The sequence below is a fragment of the Spea bombifrons genome, chromosome 3 (genome assembly GCF_027358695.1).
Source record: "Spea bombifrons isolate aSpeBom1 chromosome 3, aSpeBom1.2.pri, whole genome shotgun sequence".
Classification (NCBI taxonomy): domain Eukaryota; kingdom Metazoa; phylum Chordata; class Amphibia; order Anura; family Pelobatidae; genus Spea; species Spea bombifrons.
In genome coordinates, this window is record NC_071089.1 from 118,410,529 (window position 1) to 118,436,977 (window position 26,449).

The 26,449-nt window shown below is 43.9% G+C and overlaps 1 protein-coding gene across 1 annotated transcript in view; it reads right to left on the reverse strand.

Annotated features, from left to right (window-relative positions):
- Nucleotides 1–1,255: 1,255 nt before the first annotated feature.
- The window catches only part of LOC128484385 (uncharacterized), a 40,333-nt gene continuing 15,139 nt past the window's right edge, over nucleotides 1,256–26,449 (reverse strand). The window contains exons 2-3 of the mRNA XM_053460744.1: nucleotides 5,275–5,762; nucleotides 1,256–1,873 (exon numbers count right to left, since the gene is read on the reverse strand). Of these exons, the coding sequence (XP_053316719.1) occupies nucleotides 1,717–1,873; nucleotides 5,275–5,756 (639 nt within the window). The 5' untranslated portion in view covers nucleotides 5,757–5,762 and the 3' untranslated portion in view covers nucleotides 1,256–1,716. The remainder of the gene's footprint in view (nucleotides 1,874–5,274; nucleotides 5,763–26,449) is intronic.

The window sequence follows — 26,449 nt, forward strand, 5'->3', positions numbered from 1 at the left end:
AGATTGGAGAGGAAAGAGTTAAACTGGAAGCTATGGGGGTGGTGAAACGCGTAAATATGGGCAAAAATGGGAGAAAACATGTTTTTTTTACAAGTTCATATACTGAGAAAGATCCATCATCAGAAGATTCACAAAACGTGAAAAAGTGAGCGAGCGAGACAGAGAGAGAGAGAGAAAGAGAGAGAGAGAAAGAGAGGGAGAGATAAAGAGAGAGAGAGAGAAATAGAGAGAGATAGAAAGAGAGAGGGAGCAAGAGAGAGAGAGAGAGAGAGAGAGAGAGAGGGAGAGGGAGAGATAGAAAGAGAGAGGGAGCGAGAGAGAGAGAGAGAGAGAGAGAGGGAGCGAGAGCGAGAGCGAGAGAGAGAGCGAGAGAGAGAGAGAGAGAGAGAGAGAGAGAGAGAGAGAGAGAGTGAGAGAGAGAGAGAGATAGAAAGAGAGAGAGGGAGAGTGAGAGAGAGTGAGAGATAAAGAGAGAGAGGGAGAGTGAGAGAGAGAAAGAGAGAGATAAAGAGAGAGAGGGAGAGAGAGATAGAAAAGAGAGAGGGAGCAAGAGAGAGGGAGAAAGAGAGAGAGGGAGAGTGAGAGAGAGGGATGGAGGGAGGGAGGGAGAAAGAGAGAGAGAGAGGGAGAGAGCGACACTCAGGAAAAAAGAAATTCCAGACAAAATGAATGCAATAAAAATGAAGCTCGGATCATGGCGCCCCCCAATCTGTGATCCCCTTCCACAAAACGTCCGCGCGCTCCGAGCTCACTCATCACCGACGGTCTATTCAACGGGCGAAGAGGAGGAGATTTATAATACATTTCCTCTTAAAGTTTCCAACATTTGTAGAAGGCCAGCCCTGGGATGCCGCACGCTCAAGACCTCTTGAGATCGCTCTACTACCTGCTCGGATAACTCAAACATCTCATCTCCCTATAGCTGCCAACAGTCCAGAACGGGGATGATCAAAGTGTCGGTGGCAAGGTTTGTGAAGGTCTGTAGAACATCATGAAGTTGTCCACCACAGGCCCCTGTAAATGTCTACCATGAGCCATGCTGGTGCCGACCCCTGGTCCAGAACTTGGTGGAGCCAAACAGCTGCCCTTGGGAATGTTGCATTTATTGGGACTGCTGGCAGGGTTTATGTTGAGCATCTGAACTGGGAAAAACGAGGAGATGGGGCTCTCTACAAGATTGCGTGACGTCGTGTTCGCTGGGCAGGGCATAAAACAACATCACTCATGAACCATGTGATGTCACGTGCTGGGGCCACGAGAGCCGCTGTCGAGAAGAACGGTTCATCCCTAAGATGACTCGAGGCCGAAGATACTCTTGAACTCTCTATGAGAAGGCAAGGGTTTCAGGCATAGTCCCGAGAGTGTCGCCGTCATCTATACATATTAACACACATTATCATATTATTAGAAAATGGCCATCCTGATATGAATAAAAACATGGATTAACCCTCGGTTCCTCATAATATTTGCATAATAAAATCTTATTCACGACTTCCTGAGAAATACATTGGTGGAATGTAGACGTTATTAACATTCCAGGTTGAAGGTCACCATTTAGCCGCTAAATTTATGCGGAACAGATGGTTGTCTTCTCGGCGGTGGCCTCCGAGGACCGTATCAGGACCGTTGCCGTGAAAACACGTTTATTCGATGAATTTTTTTTTCTTCTGTCGTGTCCGTGTGGGGCTATCACCACGTCATATTTTTCATTCCAGGTCAGGATTTGATGGTGTTCTGATAAGCCAAGTTTGTAGATCTCTCCAGCTGTTTCTCCAGTAAGACTTCGAGGTCTTGAGAGGCTTCGTCAAGTTTGTCTGCAAGACGCGAGGCTGATTGTATCAAGTGATCCATCGCAAGGACGCTTTTCTGGAGCCTGAGTTAAAACATAGAAAAGAAAAATGAAATTAGTTACGGTAATTAATGAAATCTATTTGGAACAGGAATAGGTGGTCTTATCTGCTCTCTGGAAGAAGATGACGTCAGTGGTCTTAGCATTCCAGCGACTGGAGAAGGAACATATTGAAAGGGCAATTGTTAAGGGAACTCTGCGTTTTAGTAGATATTTTCCTCCAGACGACGGAGAGACATATCGATGGAGACAGGCAGAGGACCAGAAGAATGTCTAGAAGTTGTCTAGAAAAGAACATGCTTGAGGTTAAGTGTGGATTGTGATTATAGCCTTCTGTATCATCATGGTGGAAATCATCCTGGACCAGTAAAGTCTCGGATAAGGGGTCTTTGAGTCTGTCAGGTTCCAGATTCTAGATTGATCGAGAAGACCAGTGGATCTCCCCATACCAACCCATCAATTTGTTGGCTCACACTACTCAGAACTGACCAATGAGATAACCGGCTGCTGTTCTGACCAACAGTTGACTTGCGCTCATGGACCCAAGTGGATGCAGTTTCATTTTGGTCCATTCCTTTTTGGACAACAAATTGAGTTTCCTGTCCTTTTTTTGTTCCGACAAATTTTGAGGGCCTTTTTTTGGCCCGCTCTCACTTACTCTCTCCCTTCTCCAACAACCACTCTCCCGCTCCTCCTTTTCTACTCCACCACTACTCCTTTTTCTCCAATTGTGCATCTTCTCCATCTCCTCACCGGCTGCTCTGCTGCTCCCTCTCAGTGGAGAAGGAGAAGCAGAATCAGAGGCGGAGGAGAGGATGAGGAGATGAAGAAGGAGAAGCAGAATCAGAGACGGAGGAGAGGATGAGGAGATGAAGAAGGAGAAGCAGAATCAGAGACAGAGGAGAGGAGATGAAGGAGAAGCAGAATCAGAAACGGAGGAGAGGATGAGGAGATGAAGAAGGAGAAGCAGAATCAGAGACAGAGGAGAGGAGATGAAGGAGAAGCAGAATCAGAGACGGAGGAGAGGATGACGAGATGAAGAAGGAGAAGCAGAATCAGAGACGGAGGAGAGGATGACGAGATGAAGAAGGAGAAGCAGAATCAGAGACGGAGGAGAGGATGAGGAGATGAAGAAGGAGAAGCAGAATCAGAGACAGAGGAGAGGAGATGAAGGAGAAGCAGAATCAGAGACGGAGGAGAGGATGACGAGATGAAGAAGGAGAAGCAGAATCAGAGACGGAGGAGAGGATGAGGAGATGAAGAAGGAGAAGCAGAATCAGAGACGGAGGAGAGGATGAGGAGATGAAGAAGGAGAAGCAGAATCAGAGACAGGGGAGAGGAGATGAAGGAGAAGCAGAATCAGAAACGGAGGAGAGGATGAGGAGATGAAGAAGGAGAAGCAGAATCAGAGACAGAGGAGAGGAGATGAAGGAGAAGCAGAATCAGAGACGGAGGAGAGGATGACGAGATGAAGAAGGAGACGCAGAATCAGAGACAGAGGAGAGGATGAGGAGATGAAGAAGGAGAAGCAGAATCAGAGACAGAGGAGAGGATGAGGAGATGAAGAAGGAGAAGCAGAATCGGAGTAGAGGAGCAGCAAATGAGGAGCGGCAACGGGGAGAACAGGGAAAGAGTGAGCGAGAGTGAAGAAAAACCAACAGAATTCAAATGAATTTTCCTCTTTTTTGGACAATCAGATAAATTCATGAATTTAACCAAATTCAATAAAATTTTAATTTCTAGAAATTAAAATGTGCACGTCAAGCACACAGAACATACTATAATACACGCATTGCACATACGCAAAACAGACGGACGCAAGATCATCATGGTGCGACTTCATAGTATCAGCTTATAAGAGATGACTTTACGGGGAGGAATAATGATGCAGAGCCATAAGGTGGGTTTCTAATGCATATTTATTGCGTGTTTGAATCTGTCCAGGCAGCCTCTGTAATGGTTGAAGGTGAAGCAGGGTAAAGAGCTAGACGACGGGAAACTTTAGCTAATGCTGGCTCTGCCACAGGCTGCCATCAGTCATAATATTCCCTAACAGACACCAATTAACAATTATACCGATCAGCAGGCAAAAAATAGCAAGAAATGGGTAGTCTTAATAAATGAAAGCCGCTTGGCTTGGAGGACAGAGGACGGTAACGCCGGGGGCAGCGCTAATTTACACAGAAGATGAGGCCGCTAAATGATGTCATCGGCAAACGGCAACGAACATTTTCTACCCAATCAAACAAAATAAAATGCTTTCTTGGGCATTAATGACCTTGAATATCCACTTCCTGTCCGCCGGGTCGGGGGACAATTTTTTTTCCTATAAAATAAGGTGATTTTGGTGAAGTTTTTTTTGTTTTGTAGCAGAGAAACGATCAGAATCTTGGCAGACGGAGGATTCTGGGTTTTTTTTGCTTCTTAATGTGAATCTTTTGTGTTAATCTGGGAGGGAAATCATCTGTAAAAAATGTTATTTCAAGGTCATCGTTAATATCCGACGTTATCCCCGTCTGCCTGGTGATTGCAGCTCGTGGAGGCGGTGAGTAAAATTAATACAATTAATAAAATTAACCCTTGGAAGTCAATGCAGGATGTATGTGATGGAGATTAGGGGGTCTGGGGTTCCTTTTATTCTTGTATGCGATGCATCATACCCTCTAAGTGTCCCTAATTGGTTTGTCCAGTCCCTCTTGGACCCCAAATGTTTGCTGGGTATGAGGGTATCACAGGGTTCTACAGCCCTAAAAGCCCCAATAATGGGTATATTTAAAGAAATATATTTATAAATTGGGTTAATAAAATGTTTTTTCTTTACTTGACATAAAGTAGCCATTATTATGTCGCAGAAGTCTTGCTTTGCCAAGGTGGTCCGGTCGTATTTAGAACCTGGTTAGACTGCCTTTGGGAGCAACGGTCTCTATACAACTCAGTTTTTGGGTCAAAACATGCGCCTTGTGATATTTCCATTGTGATTGTTGTTTTTTCCCACATTTATAAAGTTCACGGGAACCTACTGGGCACAAAAACTATGGCAACAAGAAAATATACCAGCTCTGACATGCTAAAGATGATTCTGGCAGTTGGTTTTTGGACTTAAAAGGGCGCAGAGGGCAAATCTTGGAACTCTTTTGTGAAACGAGACATGAAGCATCTTATTCTCCCCAAAATTTCTGTAAAATGTGGGGTTATGAGACCCCCTCTTTATTAAATAGTCTAAAAGACTGATAAAGTAGAACTCTAAAAGCGTAAAGTATCCAAAAGTCAGCCGGCAATCCAGAAGTTGCTGGATTCTTTCATAACTCACTAAGTGCCAGCCGGTTCCGTAACGGCAATGACTTAGTACATACGCCCCCAAAACAGAACCCTTGAGACGGTAAAACAGGTAGCATGAAATACTCTGGAATGAGGCGGGTTCTTACTTTTTTCTCTCGTCGGGAATGTCCGAAGGATCATCGCCCATGTGCGTCTGAAGCTCCGCCATGACTTTATTTAGGACAACGTAGAATTCCTTGTTGTCCTCGTTGGTTCCTTTGTTGTTTTCTGAAATGACCTCCTGGTAGCCAGCGTCTTGCGTGTCGGCTTTGACCGTATACTGAAGGCTCTGTAGGACCCTGTTGCTGTCCTGAAGAAGGGTCTGAAGATACGCCACCTCCTCCTTCAGTTCCGGAGACGCGTCTTTCCCAACACAGGCGTCGCGCCGGGGAGTCACGAAGGTCACTTGGCATTGGTTCGTGGGTTGTGGATGGGGATCACTCTGCGCTTCTTTCGGTTGGTCTCGAAGCACGTCCATTACATACCCCGATCCTAAATCTGCCGGGGGCTCGTCCCCGCTTTGGCAGGAACCCAAAGATACAGCGAGCCATAGTCTCAGCACCGTGCCCAAGGCTATCTGCCGCCACATCGTTGGCTGAAAAACAAATAAAAAAAAATATTAATTTGTGAATTTGATTTTTTTTGGTCTTAAAGGGATACTAACACCATATTAATTAGCGCATTCTCACGGCGTTAACTTATGTGAGTGTATCTCCATTTTTTGTCATGGATACGATGCCTTTATATGTAAATAAATAAATAAATATATATATATAGGACTGATCATTGTTTAACACCCCCCCCCCCATAAGGGGTTTGACGGTAATGGTGTATTATTTGCCCTTTTCCGCTGCCGGCACCTTTACTGTATTAAATGGCGCTGTATACCCGTACGCCATGTCTTAAAAGCCCTGAGCGTCTCCCATGGAGACATCGCTGAGCCTCCACAGTGTAAATGGAGATCTCTCCTGTGACAGGCCCAAAGATGGCGATCTGCCCCCTGGTTTTGCAGCATATTAAATGGATATTCAAGTCATTCTCTATAGACTTTAGTACATTTTAGAGCAAACAAATCGGGGCAGGCATTCTTCAGTTATTGGACTTAGAAAATTCGACTTCTGCCTCATTTAACTCCGCCCCCCCAGCTCTGTCTACTGAAACAGGAAGCATTCGCCAGTACACTTCCTGCACATGCTCAGTACAACTCCTATTCTAGCCTATTTAATGTATACTATCTGTACATCGACGTTTCATGAGCGTTAATGCGATTGGCTGCTAGCCCCGCTGATTTCATTGGGCGCCTAACTCCCTTTAAGCAGCTGCAGGAAGTATTACTGTTATTATTTACTGTTTTTATATAGCGCCATCATATTCCGTAGCGCTGTACGATGGGTATTCTTCCTGTATCTACTTCCTGCTTTCAGGAAAGGCGGCTGAGGTAAAGAAGACAGAAGTCGCATAACCAAAGAATGCCAGCACCAAATTGCATGCCGTAAAATGCGTTGGCGGCCATTTTGAATTTAAAAAAATCAAAATACACTTTTGGATATTAGACTATTTCTTTAAAATACCGTGTCTAAAATCCTGTTCTGAGCGACAAAGTTTCCTTCATGGATTCCGGGCAGACATACCAAATAAATAATGTTATATACGCTGCCTTGATTGCATACGGCCCGTACTACATACATAGCTTTGATCGTACGTAGGTGTGACTTGGTCGTCTGATAAAAGCCCTGCTGTCTTACGGTCACGCTGCCGAGGTGGGCCTACAATAAATGACCCCTACTGACGCTCGTCCGATTTAATTACCCGCTGCGTTTCGCTGTTTACTCTGCTAGTGGCAGATCCAGGTGCAGCTGGCAGATCATTAATGGGGTATTTAGAGAACCGCCTTCAGTACACGGCAAAAGCCCACGTGTTTACACGACAGCTCTGACATCATAGTGGAACATTAAGTACATAATTACAGAATTTATTACCCGACTAACGCAAACGTCAGGACGCGCTATACGTGCCAAAGGGGCCAGCAATGCCTTTTAACTCTGGGGCTGGCATTTCTTGGCACCTCCAGCAACTAAAGGGTTAACGGCATCAGTAAATAAAGGGGGCAGTAAACATCTCAGGCTCTGAATGTGTGTTTTTGACGTGTTTTTCTGTTATTTTTAATGAAAGGAACAGAGCGGCCGCCCGTCAGATGTCAGAGCCGGATCCTCAGTTATGAACCCAGCTTTTGGCTCTGATGGAGCGCCTCGTCTGCTAGCCCAAAATGCCCCAAAAATCAAAAGACAAATCCCCCCCCCAAAAAAAGCATCATTAAAGGGACACTCCAGCCGTTATATGCACACAAATGTATGATAGCTATGTGGTGAAACATAATAGTTATTAGTGATAAGAAATAAAAAAAACTATACTAAAATAGAAAAAAAAAAATATTTTTTCTTAAATTACTTCTATTACAGTCACACCACACATATATTATTTTATTATTTTCCTTTTCGCACTGTTCCCAGTGCAGTATGACTCGGGATTTTTGACAGTGATGTCATGATGACATCACAGGGCTCCCAATAAACTGTATTTATTTTTTATCTTTCAGTTTTCCTGTTTTTTTAAAAAAAAAAAATTGTATTCCTGTGTACCAGTGCTTGAGCCGAGCGCCGTTACTGACGAACCGGTCGGCAGTGCAGTGATCTCCTGTGCAGTGGCAGAGAGATGCCGCTTCACCAAAGTCACGACGTACAGGTAAGTCCTAATGAGCATCTTCGCACAGCTTTTACCAGTAAGTCCTAAGGGGTGCGGAATGGGTTACAGCGAGGTGGTGCCCCCCATTGCAGAAGCACGGGAGGAGATTCTGCAGACTTTGACCATATACAGATGTGTTCGGACGGACACATCTCCTGACGGGGGATATAATCACCCCCAGTCAGCTCCAGCATCGGCTTGGCGGATGCTCTTGGGGGGGTCTAAGAAGACTATGTGCACATGTGCAGTAACAGTTCCCAATGATTTCCTGTCACTGATTGGCTACTACAAACAGCCAATCAATGGCGCAAAACATGGAGGTGATGTTCTGCTACAGCTCTGGAGCTTCAGCTTCTCCGTAAGGCAAGAATTTACTGTACACGAAGCCCACTATACATTGTTATCACAGTGATGTAGAGAGGGAGAAAATCATATATATACGTTTTGTGTGCTGAAATAAATCAGGTGTATTTAGACTTTTTTTTTTTTTAAAAGGGTCCAAGTTACTCGAGCAGGAGAATAGCATCCGGAGTGAAGAAAAGGAAAAGGATGACAGAAGAACATCAGAGATTAGGGATAAATGGTTCAGTCAGGCATCAGGTAATGCATTGTGTTCCAATGTGTAGATTTATATACCGTATTGGCTCGGATATAGGCCGCACCCTAAAAGTTTGGTGCTTTTTTAAAGAAAAAGTTTTGTAATAGATATGCTGCCACTCTGCCCCCCCCCGATATGCTGCCACTCTGTCCCCCCCGATATGCTGCCACTCTGTCCCCCCCGATATGCTGCCACTCTGCCCCCCCAAGATATGCTGCCACTCTGCCCCCCCGATATGCTGCCACTCTGTCCCCCCCGATATGCTGCCACTCTGCCACCCCGATATGCTGCCACTCTGCCCCCCCGATATGCTGCCACTTTTCCCCCCCCGATATGCTGCCACTCTGTCCCCCCCGAGATATGCTGCCACCCCCCCCCCGACTTACCAGAGCAGACTCAGCGGAAGTGCCGGCACCGGAAGTTGTATATGCGTATTGCGTAGATTTCCCCCGCCGGCCCCACAAGACAGTCGGCACTCTGCTCTGGTAAGTCTTGGGGGCAGAGGTAAAACGCATCGTGCGGACGTTCACTGGCTGCGGCGATGCAGGTAAACAACCTCCGCTGCCGGGACATCTGCACGATGTGCTTTAACAATCTCCCGTGCCGGGACTCCCCCCCGTGGGAAGTGCCGGCAGGGGAGGCTGTCTGAGCGTATCGGGGAGTAGGATGCAGGTCCCCTGCACCGCTGCGGGGGATCTGTATCCTAACCCCGCTGCCTGCCCGGCGTCCAGAACTGCATGTCCCCGGGCGTCGGGCACTAGACCCCGAATAAAGACTTAAAGTGGGGGGGGAAAGTGCGGCCTATATTCGAGCCAATACAGTATATTATTATCTAAATGGACAAAATCTACATACTGCGCTCCATGGAGGTCAAATGGGGAGGTGATCGGTAAACGATGGGGGCAAAGCAACCAGATGTTATGGATGGATGGATGGATGGAGTAAAGAATGGACGGGTGGACAATGGGCAGGAGGAGAGAGGCATGGAACAAAGAAGGGCAAAAAGACATGGGAAGACGGGGAGATGGACAATGGACAGTAGAAAGGGGCAAATGGATTTTAGGGACAGGGAGAAAAGGAAAATGGATGGTGCCAGGTTGAAGGGGCAAACTGAGGAGAGAAATAATCAGACGGGGCAAATAGATATTGGAGATAAAGGAGAAAGGGCACATTGACGCGGGCAGCAGGCAGAGGGCCGTACGTTTCCATGGTAATGATTGACAACGTAGACGTGATGTAAAGAATACCGCCATCGTAATGGAGAAACTCATTGCGATCAGTGTTAGTATGAGTGAGGACGGCCATAATTCTTCAGCCACTCGCGCATTATTTTATTGTTAAGAGAGGGTGACACTTCTATCTCTGATGGAGGTAAATGCCACGAATGCCCCCACCCCGTGCCCAGATCTGCCCCCCAGAGGCAGCGCGCCCCGCTAAGCTCTAACGAGGTACGGGGGTCAGGAGCGAAACGCTTCCGAATTTCATTTTCCGATGTCGTCGTTGTTACAGGTCTCCTCTGGCGCTTTCCCATTCAGCTGCTTTGGAGAAACGCCATCCTAGATTATATGTCCACAATTCATTAATCTGTTTAACATGCGCAGACCGCCGTCTTCTAAAGCATTCAGACGGATTTAACTATTTTGTGTCCAGCACAACAACAGTTTTAAGATGTATAGTAGGGATGGCTGCTAATATAATATATCCATTTATTATTATTATTATTTATTTGTTTGTTTTATATAGCGCCATCATGTTCTACAGCGCTGTACAAACAGATTATTAATAAATAATTCCTCAGTCGTGTAAAAAGTAGGGGTATAATCTGAGATTGGTGGCAGCCAGTGGCAGAGCCAGCATCGTCTGAGCAGTTTCCTGACTCGAAGTTCTCTTCCTGCTCCTCCCCACCACGTTTACCAAGTCTGACTGAACCAATCAGCAAACTTAACAATAGGGGAGGAATAATCATGCAGATCCATGGGATACACATAGAGTGAGATTCCAATACATATATGATTTTAATCTATAAAATCTATATAACATCTGAGCCCTCCCTTTTAGGGCAGTGGGCGGGTCTTCTGATGCCAATGGGCGGTCTGCTGATGCCTGTGGGCGGTCCACAGATGTTGCGCTGCAGTGGGCGGGGACCCGGAGATTCTCCACGGAGACCCGGAGAAGCGAAGCTTCACTCGGAGGCTCCGGGCGAAAAACCAGAGTCCTGAGGGAAAAATGTATAAATATGGCCTAGTTGAGGACATTTCAGGGTTTGTATAAAATGAACGATTTTAGATCATTTTTTTGCTTTTGTTGTCGTTTGGCTGGCTTCACGGTTTATTCCGTACCCAGCCGGCCAGTAACTAAGGCCGGGTGCGCGGAGGAACACAAGCCACTGAGCAGAAGGAATGATTCCATATTAAACACATTATCGGTTTAAATTAACCCTTTAACCCCTTAAGGACAACGGGCGGTCCCTAAACCCATTGAAAACAATGCATTTTGAGCCGTACATGTACGGGCTTTGTCATTAAGGGGTTAAAAAATTCCAGCGCCTTTCCATGCGGCAGAATCGGCCTCCTGCGCCGAACGGCTTCTGAATTCATGCGTTGGACTGGCTTCGGCTGGAAAAATACCGACCTCGGAAGCAGCTCGTGCAAAACTAAAAACCTCCTCCAATATGAAAATAAAAATAAGTGTTTTCAAATGTTGACTTTTGTTGAAAATCTTTTTTTCTTTTTTCATTGAAATATTCCGTTGTCCTTCATAGAAATTGCTCCGGATTCTTTGTTTTGCACCAGAATTGCTCAAATTTTTACTTGAAAAATATGATTCTGGTAACACGTGAAGTAATCAGCATGAAGGCTCTGTTGGTTTATATATAGCACCTTATTACACCTCCCAAGTGTCTTGGGTTTAAGAGGGACAGTCCTGATTTTGGTTATTTTCCTTCGTCTTCATTTGTCCTGCTGGGAAATATTTCTGTGAACAGGCGAAAAATAACTAAATAAAGTTACTCTCAGCGGTTGCGGAGCCACGGAGCGCATCACGGGTACAGCCTCTTCCTCATTTCTCCAATCGGGGGAGAGGTTGTTTCCGTGGTGCGCACCAAGGCTCCTATATGGAAGTGCTCCAGGAGGTAGCACAGCAGGTCAAACAGAGGACATTTTGGCGGAAGTTCATGTTAGGGAACCTCACCGAAAGTGCCACCATTTTGCCCTAAGGTGAACTTCCACCAAGATCGTGATGCTTTCGGTGACGTCCTCTCCCCCAATCAGAGGATGCAGAAGCGGTCAGCTGAGAAGGTAGTGAAACATTTATAGCGTGTGAGAAGGAGAGTGAATGTGGGGAGCGGGCAACGAATTTAATTCCCGAATTAAAAGTGCCCCCCCAATTTTCCGCTGAACCTTAATCAGTCGTTGGTCTCGTCTTAGATTCAGGAGCCGTATGTCTATCCCATGCATGTTTAATCCCCTCACTGTATTACCCTCTACCACTTCTGCTTGGAGGCTGTTCCACTTATCTACCACCATCGCAGTAAAGTAAAACTGCCTTAATGTTACATTTAGCCCCCTAGTTTAAGATTTTGATTTCATGTTTATTTTTTAGGATTTTTTTAATATTCAAAGATATTACTATTGCATTTGTTTTTTTTTGTTTTTTTTATTTAATTAATTTCGGGGTTTCACTTAGACATAGATCAGATCTTAGCTGTATTTCAGTTAAGTAACACCAGAAATATCTCTTTAAATTTTATTTTAATGCCAACAATCGGATAAACGGATCATAATCTGTTTAATTTATTGAAGTCAAGACAACTGGATGCTGTAAATATGACAGTTATTAATCAGTCGTATGAAATCATGTGAGCCAGCGTAATAAAGCATGGAGAATTTAATGGGGTATCTATATGATGCACCGGAAACCGGGACTTTAATTAGTTGACTATTCTTTTTTTGTAATTAACCTTTAAAGTGCCAGAGCAGTGATCATTTCTGTGGGAGAAGAAACATACAAAAAGTAGTTTAAACAAAAAGGTATATATAGCAACACCTCCCAACTGTCCCTGTTTAGTCTAGCAAGTCCCTATTTGGGCCCCAAATTCCAACGCCCCCCTTTTTTTTTTAGGAGGTCAGAATGTTTGCTGGGTATGAGGGGATCGCAGGGTTCTACGGCAATAAAAGCCCCGATAATGTGTATAGAAACAGCAGGGAATGGCTTTATAAATGAAACTAAATAAAATCTATTATTCTTCCTCTAAATACTTCCATCAGCGACACAAATCACCAGCAATAAGGCACAAACAAAGTCTTAATAAAGCCCCGCCCAAGCCACACCTCTAACCACACCCCCTTGTTACTCTTTATAAGACCAAATATTTATTTTTTTCCTTATTAGTGCTTTCAAAATAATAAACGACTAAGAAAATTCGAAAACCCCAGGATTTATTTCTAATTTGCTAATTAGCGCTGTCCTTAATAAGATTAATTTTTTTTTTTTTAAAAACATGAGAATGCGAGTCACGTTTTTTAAATGTTCCACCAATGGCGTCATTAGCGGTAATTGCATTGAAAGTGTCACAAAGCCAAACGCTTAGCCGTCTTTAGAAGAGAAATGTCTTTGTTTCTAACGTGAAGCCCCGAGATGTGATGCTTAAGCCGGGCCAACCACTTGGCAGCCCCGGCAGCTCGCTTCAGATGGGAATATGAATCACCGGAGCTTTCTGCCGGCCAAGTCTATAATCTCAACCAAACAGAAACATATGTTTTCAGATCCAGATGCTGGAAAGGAAATCTACTTATCCTTCAGCCGCAAACCGCAATGTGTTTGTCTACTTACGGGAAAAAAAACAAAAGTCGATGTTGTGGGTTAAACAATCGTAGTTTGGGGTTCGGTGAATTATTTTTGATTGGTTAATAAAAAGAACATTTTTTATAATTAATATATCTTGTAAATCTATTGGACATTGGAATGAATATGCAACAATCAAAAGTAATGATAAAATTTGCCGGCGGATCGGCCCCCATTCGGCCCCCGTCTAGTCGCCCGTCAGTATAGACTCAAATCTTAATCAGTCGTTGGTCTCGTCTTAGATTCAGGAGCCGTATGTCTATTCCATGCATGTTTAATACCCTCACTGTATTACCCTCTACCACCTCTGCTGGGAGGCTGTTCTATTTAGCTACCACCCTCTCAGTAAAGCTACCTAAACTTTACATCTAAGCCTTCGACCCTCTAGTTTTACTTGTTCTAACATTTCTCCTTTGAAATAAAGAATATAATAAATAAGCCTGGGGCTTCAGTAAGAAAAATGGTTGTCCTCTTCATCTCTAAGCTTTGTGAGGTTGAGGGTCGTCTGAAAGCCTCAGCCCATAAGAAACTCAAGTCCAGCCTCACCCAGGCTCACGAGTTGAGATCAGTGGCCCGCGGGTGAGCTCCGACGTGTTTTACGATATACTCTTGGGGAGACAAAGCCAAAATGGACCCAAGATAGGTAGACACGCAATGTACTTTCACGGGTCCTGTAGAAATCTATGTCATCAGCCTGTAGGAGAAGCTGGAGTGCATTCAGACAGCGTGGCCCTCGGACACAAGGAGATCAGCGACGGAGTTTTGACATCAATGAGTAAAGTTTGTGGATTACGAGACGTTTAAAATTGGTGATGGAAGTGGGATTCAAACTAACATCAAAGAGATGGAACACCGGCGCACTGGTGCCAACGGTAGGGTCGCCAAGTGTCCAGTATTTGACCAGCTTTTGAAAAGGTCGAGCTGGTTACCAGTTGGATACCCTAATACGCTCTATGGATATCCGTTTGTGGGGAGAAGGTTGTGTTTTCACAGCCTTGGCGCTTCTCTGAGAGCAAACAGATACAATGTCACAGGAATCACACGGAGAACATTTAAAGGGAACAATGCCATACAAAAAGCAAAATGACATGCTCACCAAGCCGCTTCCTAGCCTGCCCCGCGGAGCATCCCCTTCGGACGCATCTCAAATTCTAGCGCCCAAGCGGGGAACGCACCGGCGGCAGCATACAAAGCGGCTGACTGCTCTCGGTAAGCATCTCAGATTGCTTTTGTATGGCAATGCAGGGAACAAGCAGCTTTCCCTCTTCAAATGAAGTTTATGCATACGGTAGCTGAGAGGTCCCTTTAATTTTTTGTGATGCCCCCCTAGGGAAAGTAAAGGGGGGACTCTGCAGGATGCAGGCCAAATGTTCCTTTGCCTGATATACTTACCCCCAGTCAGCTCCAGCGCTGGCTCATTGAACTCTCTGGCTGGGGGTCTTAGAAGACCCCAGTGGGCATGCACAGAAAGCCCTTCCATTGATTTCAAGCTTCAAGCAACCGATCAGTGAAGAGAAGCCTTGGGATACATTGGGGGCAGTGAGCTGCAGCCTCTTTTTCTTAACCTCTTCAATGCTGGAGTACAAAACCACCGTGTGTGTGTATCTAATCATTGGAGGGGAAAACTTGTTGTTGGCATAAAGGAAACTATGTGCCAAATTAAAGGCCGCAATGCATGACGCCGGGGCACGGTTTCTATTATGCTGCGGAAAGGTCAGTTTTTCCATTTTGAACTTGGAAATGTTGAGCCTTCGGCAATCCCAACAATTAGAGCATTGTACCAGCAGAACTTATAAACTTGGGAAGAAATTAGATACACTCATGATTATTCATTCTCGTGCAACTGTTTTTCTCTACGGCTAAAACAACATCGCAGAAAAGTACGCAGAAAATGTTATTATATATTTATATATATATATATATATATATACATGCACACTAAGTCAGCAAAAACATTCCAATGGTTTTTACCGCGAATCGCTCTATGGAACTTCACCTCAAAATTAATAATTCTAAACACGGCTCAATGTCTGCCACAAAACTTCCTTGTTAATAAAAGCACGACTCGTTTTTATATAGCGCTATTAATTACGTTATTAGTTACGTTTTCAGCAGCTATATGCAGCCGACGCATTTCGCTTTTTAAAAAAGAATTCAAAAGTTATCATTCCCCGTTTGCAGATGTGGGATTACTAAATTGGGAGGCAGTAAAAAATTTGATTTATCTTTGCAAACTCTTTAGTATGCTAACCAAGGATACCGTTTACCCGGGGTTATCGATGTCACAACTGTTACCATAACAACATCTACTTCATAAAACCGGCCAGAATTTGTGGTTTTTGGTTCGTCAATCAGTGTTTTGGAAAGGCATGGCCTGTGTGTCAGAGACGGTATGATCTGATCTATTTCCCGTCTTCTCTCCTCACCGTTACAAAGGCTGCCTGAACCAATCAGCAACGATCAGCAACTTAATGACTGGGAAGAGTGCCGTTATTACAGCAAGTGAGTCACTATAATAGAATGTGATGGGCTATTAAAGGGTTAATGTTTAAAGAGTCTCATACATCATGTTTCCCGTTATGATTGTGGGGCAGCAGGGAGATGGGCCATCACGCAGGTTGTCAGGACTGTCCCAGAAAATGCAGTCCTGCTGGCAGTTATGTTTTTCACCCAATACATACCTTTATTTTCCTTGTTTTATAAGCAGGCAGTATTATTCCTTACGGAAACACGGCAGGAAAAAGGAACACGAACTGTGATTTGCTTCACTGGTCCTTTAATATTCTTTAGGTTTATGTCGCTAATAGGGGTGCCTGACATTAAGGTTTCTGTCTCAGCTGTTCTGAGCCCTACTGACCTAGAACATGCGCCGGAGGCGGATAAAATCAACGCAATGGCAAACATAGCGAGTCCATAATTGCAAGGGTCCCGATGTCAGCTCATCTGGATGTTTCCAGGAACACATTAAAAATGGCATTAAACAAGCAGCTGCGTTTCGGTGTTACGGACAGGTGGGTGCTTTGTAGAGATGACTAATGGGAAAGGTTAATTTAAAGTGCAAGAGAGGGATTTAACCATTTCATGGGTAGCAGGGTAAAAGTAATTAACAGACGTCCATCCATGATCCTGGCATACTAAGGGTTATACAGACGCATACCGTGATTATTGGCACAGTATTTGTGTAAAGAAACATTCCAGAAACACACTTTCTGAGCCATTTGAGGAGCCAAGGAGAAAACTCTGCTGATTATTATGAGACAGGAAAGATGGTTGGTGCTCCAAGGGTTAAATAAGAAATTCATTCAGATTACTGTGACTCCTAGGGTTAAAGTATGATTCCTGGCTGATCAAAGCAGGATTTAAGTCTGGTTATTGGCATTCTAAGGGTTAAAGCAGAAGTACATGTTAATTATTACATTTTAAGTGGTAATTTAGGAGTCTAGCCAAAATACTGACACTCTAGGGTTAAAGTCATAGTCCATCCTGATCATTGGCACCGTAAAGAGGTAACGCAGGAGTACATGTAGACTATTAGCATTTTAAGGGTTAAATCATGAATCAAGCCAAATTACTGACAGTCCAGGGGTTAAACTTTCGGTCTAGTCTATTTTTTTTTATAAAGAAGATAAAACAATATTCTACTTTTTGGGAGGAATTCTTCCAGGGATTCTTCAGTTCAACCATATCAGAAACAAACAATAGACAAGAGTTCCACTTAGTGAAAGCAGCTCAGATGATGAGATATGGAGAGACTCAGGTGGCCATATGGGAAGGAAGATGAGAAAAATGTATACACAATGTAACACTATGTGTGATATGAAAACAATTACACTTTATTACAATTCATTGGCATGGCACAAAGTGCTAATAGAGCCCAATCAATCAGGGTTAATGTAGCTTCTATTCTGTTAGATGTTGCTGCAGGATACAGGAACCCACTCTCTCTCGCCATAGCTCATCATTTCAGCTGGTTTGAATGAGTGGAACTCTTGTCTGTAGTTTGTTCCAGTCTATTTATTGAGAATCTCAAAGTTACAGCTGGAGTTCATCCAGATTATTTGGTAATGCAAGGGTTAAAGCCGTAGTTCATCCTGATTATTGGCAATCTAGGGGTTAAAGCCAGAGTCCATCCTGATTATTGTCACGCTAAGTGTTAAAAGTTATAGTCCATCCTGTCTATTGTCAATGAAGGGGCTGAAGCTGTAGTCCATCCTGATTATCAGCATTCTAAGGGTTAAAGTAGTAGTGCTTCATGATTATTGGTAGCCTTGAGGTTAAAGCCGCAGTCCATTCTATTTATTGTCAAGCTAAGGGTTAAATCTCTAATGGATGAAAGCCATAGTCCAGCCTGATTATTGGCGGTGTAGGAGTTAATGCCGCAGTCCAGCCTGATTAATGTTGGTCTAGGGGTTAAAGCCAGAGTCCAGCCTGATTATTGGCAGTGCATGAGTTAATGCCGCAGTCCAGCCTGATTAATGTTGGTCTAGGGGTTAAAGCCAGAGTCCAGCCTGATTATTGGCAGTGTAGGAGTTAAATCCAGAGCCCGTTGTGTTTATTTGCCAGGCCCGGCGTGTCCTGGGATGTGAATTTCATGCTCGGCATCCATGGGCTGTGATTGCACAATCAGGTATGAAGAGCGGCGCGGAGTCGAATTCATTAAAAATCGCGCGCTCCATTTATTCCATTGTGTAATAAAAATTACAGCGCCATTCCTGCGAGCGGAGTAATGAACTGAGACCCCCCCCCGCCCTTTAATAATTACTATGGTAACTATATTATCGGACTGTAATTCATGGGAACAAAATCTGAAAAACCTTATTATTATATTATAAATTATACATTTATATAAAAATACAACAGAAGTCAAAACCAAATCAAATTGCGTTATAAGGGTTAAAACGTACACGTATGTAAAGGAATCATTAGCGTGTCCAATCTAACGAGGAATACCACATCCACTGAGTCATGACTGATATGATCATTGTCATTCTTACAGCTAAGGCCGGGTTTAACCCCTTCAGGACCAAGGCTATTTGACACTACAGGACCACGGCAATTTTCTTGTTTTTTTTTTTTTTGCTATTTCTTGTTTTCTTTTCTGTAATTTCCCGCACTATGTATTATCGTTTTCCAGACAACTAGGACTTTCCTTTGAAATCATACTCATACAATGGCAAGAAAAAGTAAGTGAACCCTTTGGAATTACAAGCATTTATTTATTAATTAGTCTTAAAATATGATTTTCATCTAAATTACAATAACGAACAAACACAATCTATTCTAACTGATAACACACATTATTGTCGCTATTGACTACATCATGCAACCATTCATTGTGTGGGTTGGGAAAAGTCTGTGAACCCCCTAGGCTAATGACCCCTAGGCTAATGACTTCAACAAAAGCTATTTGGAGTCAGGCAAACCTGGAGTACAATTAATCAGAGAGAAAAAACGAACACAAAGAACGTAGAAGCGGGCACCCAGACAAGATGACTACAAGGGCACAATGCGGAATGAACCCAGAGTAACAGCTAAAGGGTTAAAGGAATCATTGGAATCGGTTAACATCACTGTTACCATGAATCTGCAAGAAGTGGTCGGCGGAGAAGGTAGGGAGACATTGCGAGAGTGAACGAGAGAGCGTTGTGTCAAACAGCCAATCAGTGGCAAGAATCATTAGACCATGGAGGCAGCTGCAGCTTCTGGCTCCGGTCAGTATTTTTAATAACGTCCCTTTAAAACACAAATTCACATGGATACACGAGGAGTCTCATACCTTTTACAGAAAAAGATATAAAGTTTTATAAGCTTTTAGGACCTCAGAGGTCTCTTATTCAGGTCCCAAAAGCTTACTCTCCCGTATCGATGTACCAGAGCCAGGAATCTGGGAGAGGATACACCGCAGACCCCATTCCTAGAACGCATAGCAGGTGACCACAGACACACGGAGATCAAACAGGTCAAGTTCCTGATCTAAATACATTAAATCCGTCCTTAAATTAACTGACTCAGCGCAGCCACGCCAGGCCACAGCACTGCTGAATCAGGCGGCTTCGGCTCCTGCCGGCTGCTTGTATGATGGCGGCTGATATTATTCTGGGAGTCCAAACCACAAGCGGGGCCGCTAGCCGTGGCTTCCCACATCGACAGAGAGCTCTCCTTCATTTAAACGCCCTGCAGGGTTTCACCGCTCGTTCCACGCCTGGTACCGGTAATCAGAGGGGTCGACCTCTAATACTTTCAGGCCTCTGCTTTTGACCGGTGCATTAGAGGCCGGTCCCTCTTTGGACCCCAAACCTCAGGGCCCCTCTTTCCTCCCCCGGGGGGGCTTCTTTTTTTAGGAGGCACGTGTCCCCAGCACTCAAAGGGTTAAGTGCGGCTGAATTTTAATTTCCCGTCCTTGCGGTATCGCTGGGATTGGCCTCCTGCTCTTCCCGTGATTAACTTTCACACTTTCAGAACGACTGCATTGTACCAACGTTTCCTACCATCTCTGACGTGTAGCCCAGACATGCGTGTTATCATGAAAGCTAATTACAGACAGATCTCGCGGCAAATTTTGGGTGGAATAAAATTCAGATTAGATTAATTTGAAATTTAATGCAGAAAGACAAACTCGCATTGGCTTAGTCATAGCTGCCATCGGTCCCAAAGTTTCAGTGATAGTCCTGTAAAATGGATTTATGTCCTGGCTGTTGGCTACCCGGACAGATGTTTCCATTATTAGGACTGCTGTCTTATGCGAAGTGTCCGAATTGGGCGCAGAATGGACCTGGAGCTCGATGCTGCAGAGTCATGCAGCGCCACCTAACTCCTCCCACTTCAAGCCCCACCCCCTTTGTTAAGAATTTAATTACGCGGTATCCGGGATTCCAATCCATCTCGAGAACGTTCAACGTGGAATCTTGGTTCTTAAGCCACATTGAGACCTGCTGAAGAAATCGGACATTTCAGGAGTATTTTCACAATGTATTAGCCTCTACTGCTTCTGCTGGGAGGCTGTTCCACTTATCTACCACCTTTATATATTAATATATACCTGGGAACTCTCTGGACTTGGCCAGAGAGATGATTAGAAGTCTTCAAGCAAGGGCATTTAATCCATAGACAAGGAGCATGAATAGTGGGCCATCTGGGGGGGCACAAAGATGGGGTTGATTTGCTGCATCTTCTAAAGATAAGTCTTTTCTTTTTCACTTACGGGTAAGTAATGCGAAGTAACGGGCTTACAAAGATAGGGCTGTATGGAGCATTAAACTGTCCCCTTAAGGAGGTATCATATTTTCTCCACTTTCCTTCTCCAGAATCCTCAACGTATAACAAATAAATCCAGATCTAGAACGTCATTTAGACGAATGCCCCGAAGAACTACCATAATTATGTGAAAATAGGTTTTTTACCTGAAAGTAGAAGTACCCCCATCGGGGTCTCGCACTGAGGTGTCTAGAAAGTACGCAACTTGTCGAAATATCCTCCTGAATCATCCATCACCGTAAGTGGATCGCGAGCTCCAAGGGTTCGGCTGGAAGACCTCTACACTTCAGCTTTGTTTAGGGAATAAACTCTAAATAAGAATGGATGATCCTGCCTACAAATGTCGGGAAGCGTCAGGGGTTTTGCGGTGAATAAACCATTTTGTACCGCTTGGTAATCTACAACCGTGTCCCACGTTACCAGAACAAAATAAGGATTGGGAAATAGTTCTCGGAACCCGTCAGAAAAGGTAAAGCAGGTATTATTTCATTACATTTTTGGTCTAGATTGCATCTTTCCTGTTTATTTCTGATATAATGTGCAATTTTGCTCTATTAACACTTTTTGGGGTCATGCATGTACGGAGCCATTTTGTTTCTATAAGCTCCTCCCACGGGCGCCAGCTATTAATCGTATCCCTGGCTCATCTGAATATGGCTGAGATGAAACAAATGGCCTAAAATGCGTTTGTTAATTAAGATGCTAATGGAAAAGACATCGGGACCGCCAGCTATTTTCACCCGCAGTAAAGTCTCCCAGAGGCCGCCATATTAAAGAAAATGAAAACATCCGTGTGACGCTTCACGTTTTATTTCCACATGTGGTTCAGCTTGCGGTTTGGGTTGGTGGTTATAAGAAATGTCACAATGAGTTTGCTGTTTTTCCCCCCAAAAAACAGTTGTGTCAATAGCAGGTTCCAGTTACCAGCTGCGGTAATTGTCTACATATGGTAATTTGGGGGGAAATAAATATATATATGACGCGCAATTAAGAGGATGTTTGGGTATGATGCGTCTGGGAAAAAAACATTCCGAAAATAAGGTTTTTATATAAAAAGAAGCAGTAGACACGTGGAATAGTCTTCCAGCTGAATAAGCATTAAACCCAATGAGCTTTTAGACACTTCACATATTAACTTTCTAATCGCTTGTCACAGAGAGTCTACCACATGGTTCTGATAATGATCCTTATGGAACGTGCCACTTCACAGAAGGTAAAGATATTGTGAATGAAGTCACCTGTATTCAAGCAGGGATTCTAGCTGTGATATAGCAGGGAGGAAACCACCAATCGGGATGCTCAGATATCATTAAATCAGAACAGAATATGAAGGAGTCGGCTCTGGACTGTCTGACCTTGACTATCTGCCCCATTCATGACCTTGAGAATGGGGTAAAAAACGTAGGAATCTGCCCATTCACCCAAAGACTCTAAGGAAGACTCGGGGGCAAATTCAGTTTTTTTTTTGGGTGGGGGGGGTTGGATATTCTAGGAATAAAAAAATGTAGAGAAAATAGATAAAAACTTGAAAACAAGTCGAGAGACCAGATGGGGTTAATGGGTGACAGCAAAACCCTGAACAAGAGGTACATAAAAAATCTATTGTATTTATATAAACACCTGACTGCATCATCCAGTATATAAATATATAAAATATATAAAATTCCGGACAATCTGAAAACGTCTTTCAAACAGCACGGGCTAAAGAACAAACATTAAAAAAAAAAAAACATAAAATCCCTTTTAGGAGTAAAAATAGCAGATTTTGTTGTTATTTTCTACCTCTGGTATTCAGCATTTAGCAGGCGGTTAGTAAATTTGGACAAAAAAATGATAATTCTGTGAATATTTTTTTTTGATGGTAGAATGCCCCAATGCCCCAAAAATATGACACAAAATTGTGTTCCAAGTAATGGATACATTTGCACCAATGGCATAGCTAGGCTACGGACTGCCCCGGGTGCCCGCTGCTGAGGGGGGCGCCATCATAACCTGGGGTCAGTAAGATGTCGGCACAGGCGGCGGTGTTCGTCACAACGATTGGCAGTGCCCATGGCCAGCTGGGGGAGTAGGGCTGGTTGGGGAGACCATTGATCTCCTTCTATGATGTCATCGCTCAACCCGCGAGCATCACGAGGGAGCCCCGAAACAGAGATCTCGCGCTCAGGCCACAGGACCACCAGGATAGGAAGAAAAAAACATTTTGCCGTATTGGGAGAGGTATAAAAATAAAGAGTATTTTCCATTTTTTGCTCTAGAATTTTGTGTATTTTTTTAACCATTTGTTTCCATCGTTGGAAATATTTAGCTTGCGATCCTTTCATTGTGCACAGCCGCCGTTTTAGCTCGCTTTCCTATTTATTGCCTGTTTTCCCAGCTCCTGAATCTTCCCTTTCTCGCTGTTCTCCATCTGGATTCTGTTATTTTATTAGCTGTCTGCCATTAACAGTCAGCAAGAAAGCCCATCAAACAGCTGACAACCCTGCCGCTAGTTTATATTTATGGGCTGCGCGCGGCGTTCTTTACCCATCTGGCGTTCAATGTGTTAAAAAAATAAAAATAATAATAATAATATATAGTTTTAGCAAATCCCTCATGCGTTTGGGGGGGGTCACATTTAAAAGATTAACTATAATAGAGTGAGTACAGGGAATGTGAGTTAAATAGACCCAGATGATCTTTTCCAAATATTTCAGGATTTATATGCCGTTTCTTAGCTGCCAATGAGATCATCCGTTTCTCAGATCTTCTCTTTCCACCTTAAAATAACCACCAGCAGATAAAACATAGAATAACGGCCAAAGACTTTGGGATAGTCGCCCTCTGACATCATTCTCATGTAGACTTCTGGTGACACCCTCCTTTGGACTACAGAACCAATGATGCTTTGCCAGGCGGATGACGCAAGTATTAGGGCGACTTGGGCGTGTAACACCATGTGGCCACCATTATTCTGACAGTGACACCTTGATTTCCAGATCGACCTCTCTGATGGGGCAGAATGAAGCTAATAACCTTCCGTAGAGACCCTTCCAGAGCCACCTCTCAGCTGGGGCAGAATGAAGCTAACAACCTCCTACAGAGAGAAACAGGACAGATGTTGGCGGTCCAATGAACGCCACATAAAGTTCTCTTCCACCCAATCTAAAGCATAAATGCGCATGCACTTGTGATGTCCCATGTGTTGGAAGTGAAGGTATCCCACCCAATCCGAGGCATGAAACCCAAGAGTCATTATCTACAAAGTAAAAACCTCACACTGGAAAATGGTGGCACGACACATGACACACGACACCATTTTGGTGCAGCCATCATCATCGCGGCATGAGTTTTATGAGTATTGTCCGGCGTGTTTCAGTGTTTGGTTGTCATTGACCAGGAAACAAACCCGGCCTAACAGTCCATAGACAATGTGGCCAAGAAACACATTTGGCAATCAGTCACCCATAAGTCATGTCCTACACCCACTGATGTAACTTATAACGATGGTACCTTGAGTCCACAATTGACCCAACCATGGCAGAAAACACGCCTGGAGACCCGGTGGCCTATCTAGAGTTAGACTGAGGACAACATCCCTCATAACTCCAACACCAGCCCCATCACCCACATCCTAGTACAAATCACCAGTAGGCTAGTATGTTCTATACCTTAAATCAACAATGGCTTCTCATATAAAACCGCACGTAAAATGTTTTTGCGTTTGATCATTGGGTGATAATGTGTTCTTTCTAAAAAAAATTTTTTGAAGTTCTTTCAAAACTTCAGTTTCTCGGTCGAAGCTTTGGGTTTCATTTACAGAATGTTTTGCAGTCGCATTTTACTATTGGAGAGATCCAATAAAAGTTTAACAAAAGAGCCCGTAATATCGTGCGCCGGTGAATATCGCGAAGGTGCCGGTGCAATAGAAGCCGTCCTACCACAGAAGTTTAACCCTCATCTATACCAACAGACGTGATGAGTGCCCAGGTGGACCTAGCCTAGGGGCGCCATTAATGTTCTCTGCATTCTCATCCAAAAGGCCAGATGATCACGCTTTCCTTCTATCACAAGTGGCCAAAAGGCCAAGATCTTCCATTAAAATGATTTCCCATTTGGAAATTTCCCTGATCCTGTTCAGAAACAACTGTTCTGCAGGGTGATGGGAACATCTTCTGCCCCCAAATCAAAGACAAAAAGAATCTCCCATCTCTCATTTAGTCTCCGCCAGGGCCGGCCCTACAATGGAGCCGACTGGGGCAATTGCCCCAGGCGGCACTTTAGAAGGGGCGGCACTTTGCCGCCCCAAGCGTTTTTTTTGGTTGTTTGTTTTGAAGCGGAGGAGAGAGAGAGGGGCACCGAGTGGTTTTCGCTTACCCGCTCGGCGCCCCTCTCTCTCTCCTCTGCGGCGAGTCTCCCTGTTCGGTCCCGGTGCCGGCTTGTAATGATGAGCGCCGGAAGTGGCGTCAATTTCCGGCGCTCAGCATTACAAACCGGCACAGTGGCAGAGCAGAGAGACTCGCCGGCAGGACTCTTTAAAGGTAAGTACCGGCGGGGGGGGGGAGAGAAATAATGGCGTCAGCGAAGTTTAAAATGCCGCCCCCCCGCGTCGGCGGGGGGGGAGCGGCATTTTAAACTTCGCCCCAGGCGGCGTTAAGTCTTCGGCCGGCCCTGGTCTCCGCGTTTTTCGTAGGCTGGTCTGCTTGGCCAAATAACGCAATGGACGTCACTCGGTAGACATCTTGGATGCAGAGAAGCCACGGACGGGTCTATTAAACGTTACAGCGCGGAATCTGTTCTGATTAAGAGGAAACATTCGCATGCGAGACAAGAATTAGCTACACATTTTGGGACGCCTGTGTCACCCGTGCCTCCAGGAACTATTAACTTGCATCCGGCCGCGAACCAACAATTTATTTTCTCAATTCTTTTTTTTTTTTCTTTTTCAAAAAACGGACTTTCTTTTGCCACAAGCGAATTGACATTTTGCAGTCGCCCAATTTTCCTGCGTTATAAATTAACCGTAAAAGAAATTCCGCAAGCTCTAGGGCAAGAACGAGAATCTTGGTTGGAACGTTTCCTTTTTTTAAAAAAATATTTATTTATTTTAATTTTTTTTTTACTTTGTCCCAATTCATTGATTTTTTTATTATTATTTAAAGACATGAATCTTGCCAATTCAGTCATTTAGTACTAGCGTCAAGTTATAAAAGTGCAACATTTTTAATAAATAAATAAAATTAATTTCAGTCTACCTAATAAATTATAAACACAGATTTGTTCATTTATTCTATTCTGTGACTGAATAATTTTTATATTTTTTTTTTTTGCCTAAAACCAAATTCTTGTGTCTCTGACATGTTTGGAGGTTGTTTTTTAGGTTTTTTTGCCTTTTCTTTATGTATATCTAAGTACGATGACGGCCTGTTTAAAATGCAAGCTGGTATTCCTGACGTCTTTGCAACGTATGTAACAAAAAAAATTGTAAAAAGAATTTTCCGAATTCTATTATTCTTCCAAATTCTATTATTCTTCTATGTCTGTTTTGAATTTTTTTCTTGAGATAAAATATGTTTCTGTAATCGTGGTGACCACGTTTGATCCAGCATATATTTTATGATCCAGCGTCAGGGTTTTCTTATTTCTTCTATCGGTATAACGGAGGAGGGATGTTTCTTCGGGATTTATTGCGGGTGTCAGCAATCTACATAGAGGTTGCTCCGATTTATAACTATATATTTATGGCCGAATATTGCCGTTCATGCGTTATGACATCATCGCTTTGCAGATTGCGCATGTTGGTGAATTTAGCGTGCGCTGTCCTAGCGTGGCTTATGGTCTACAGAAAACTGCTTGTAAAAATTCCA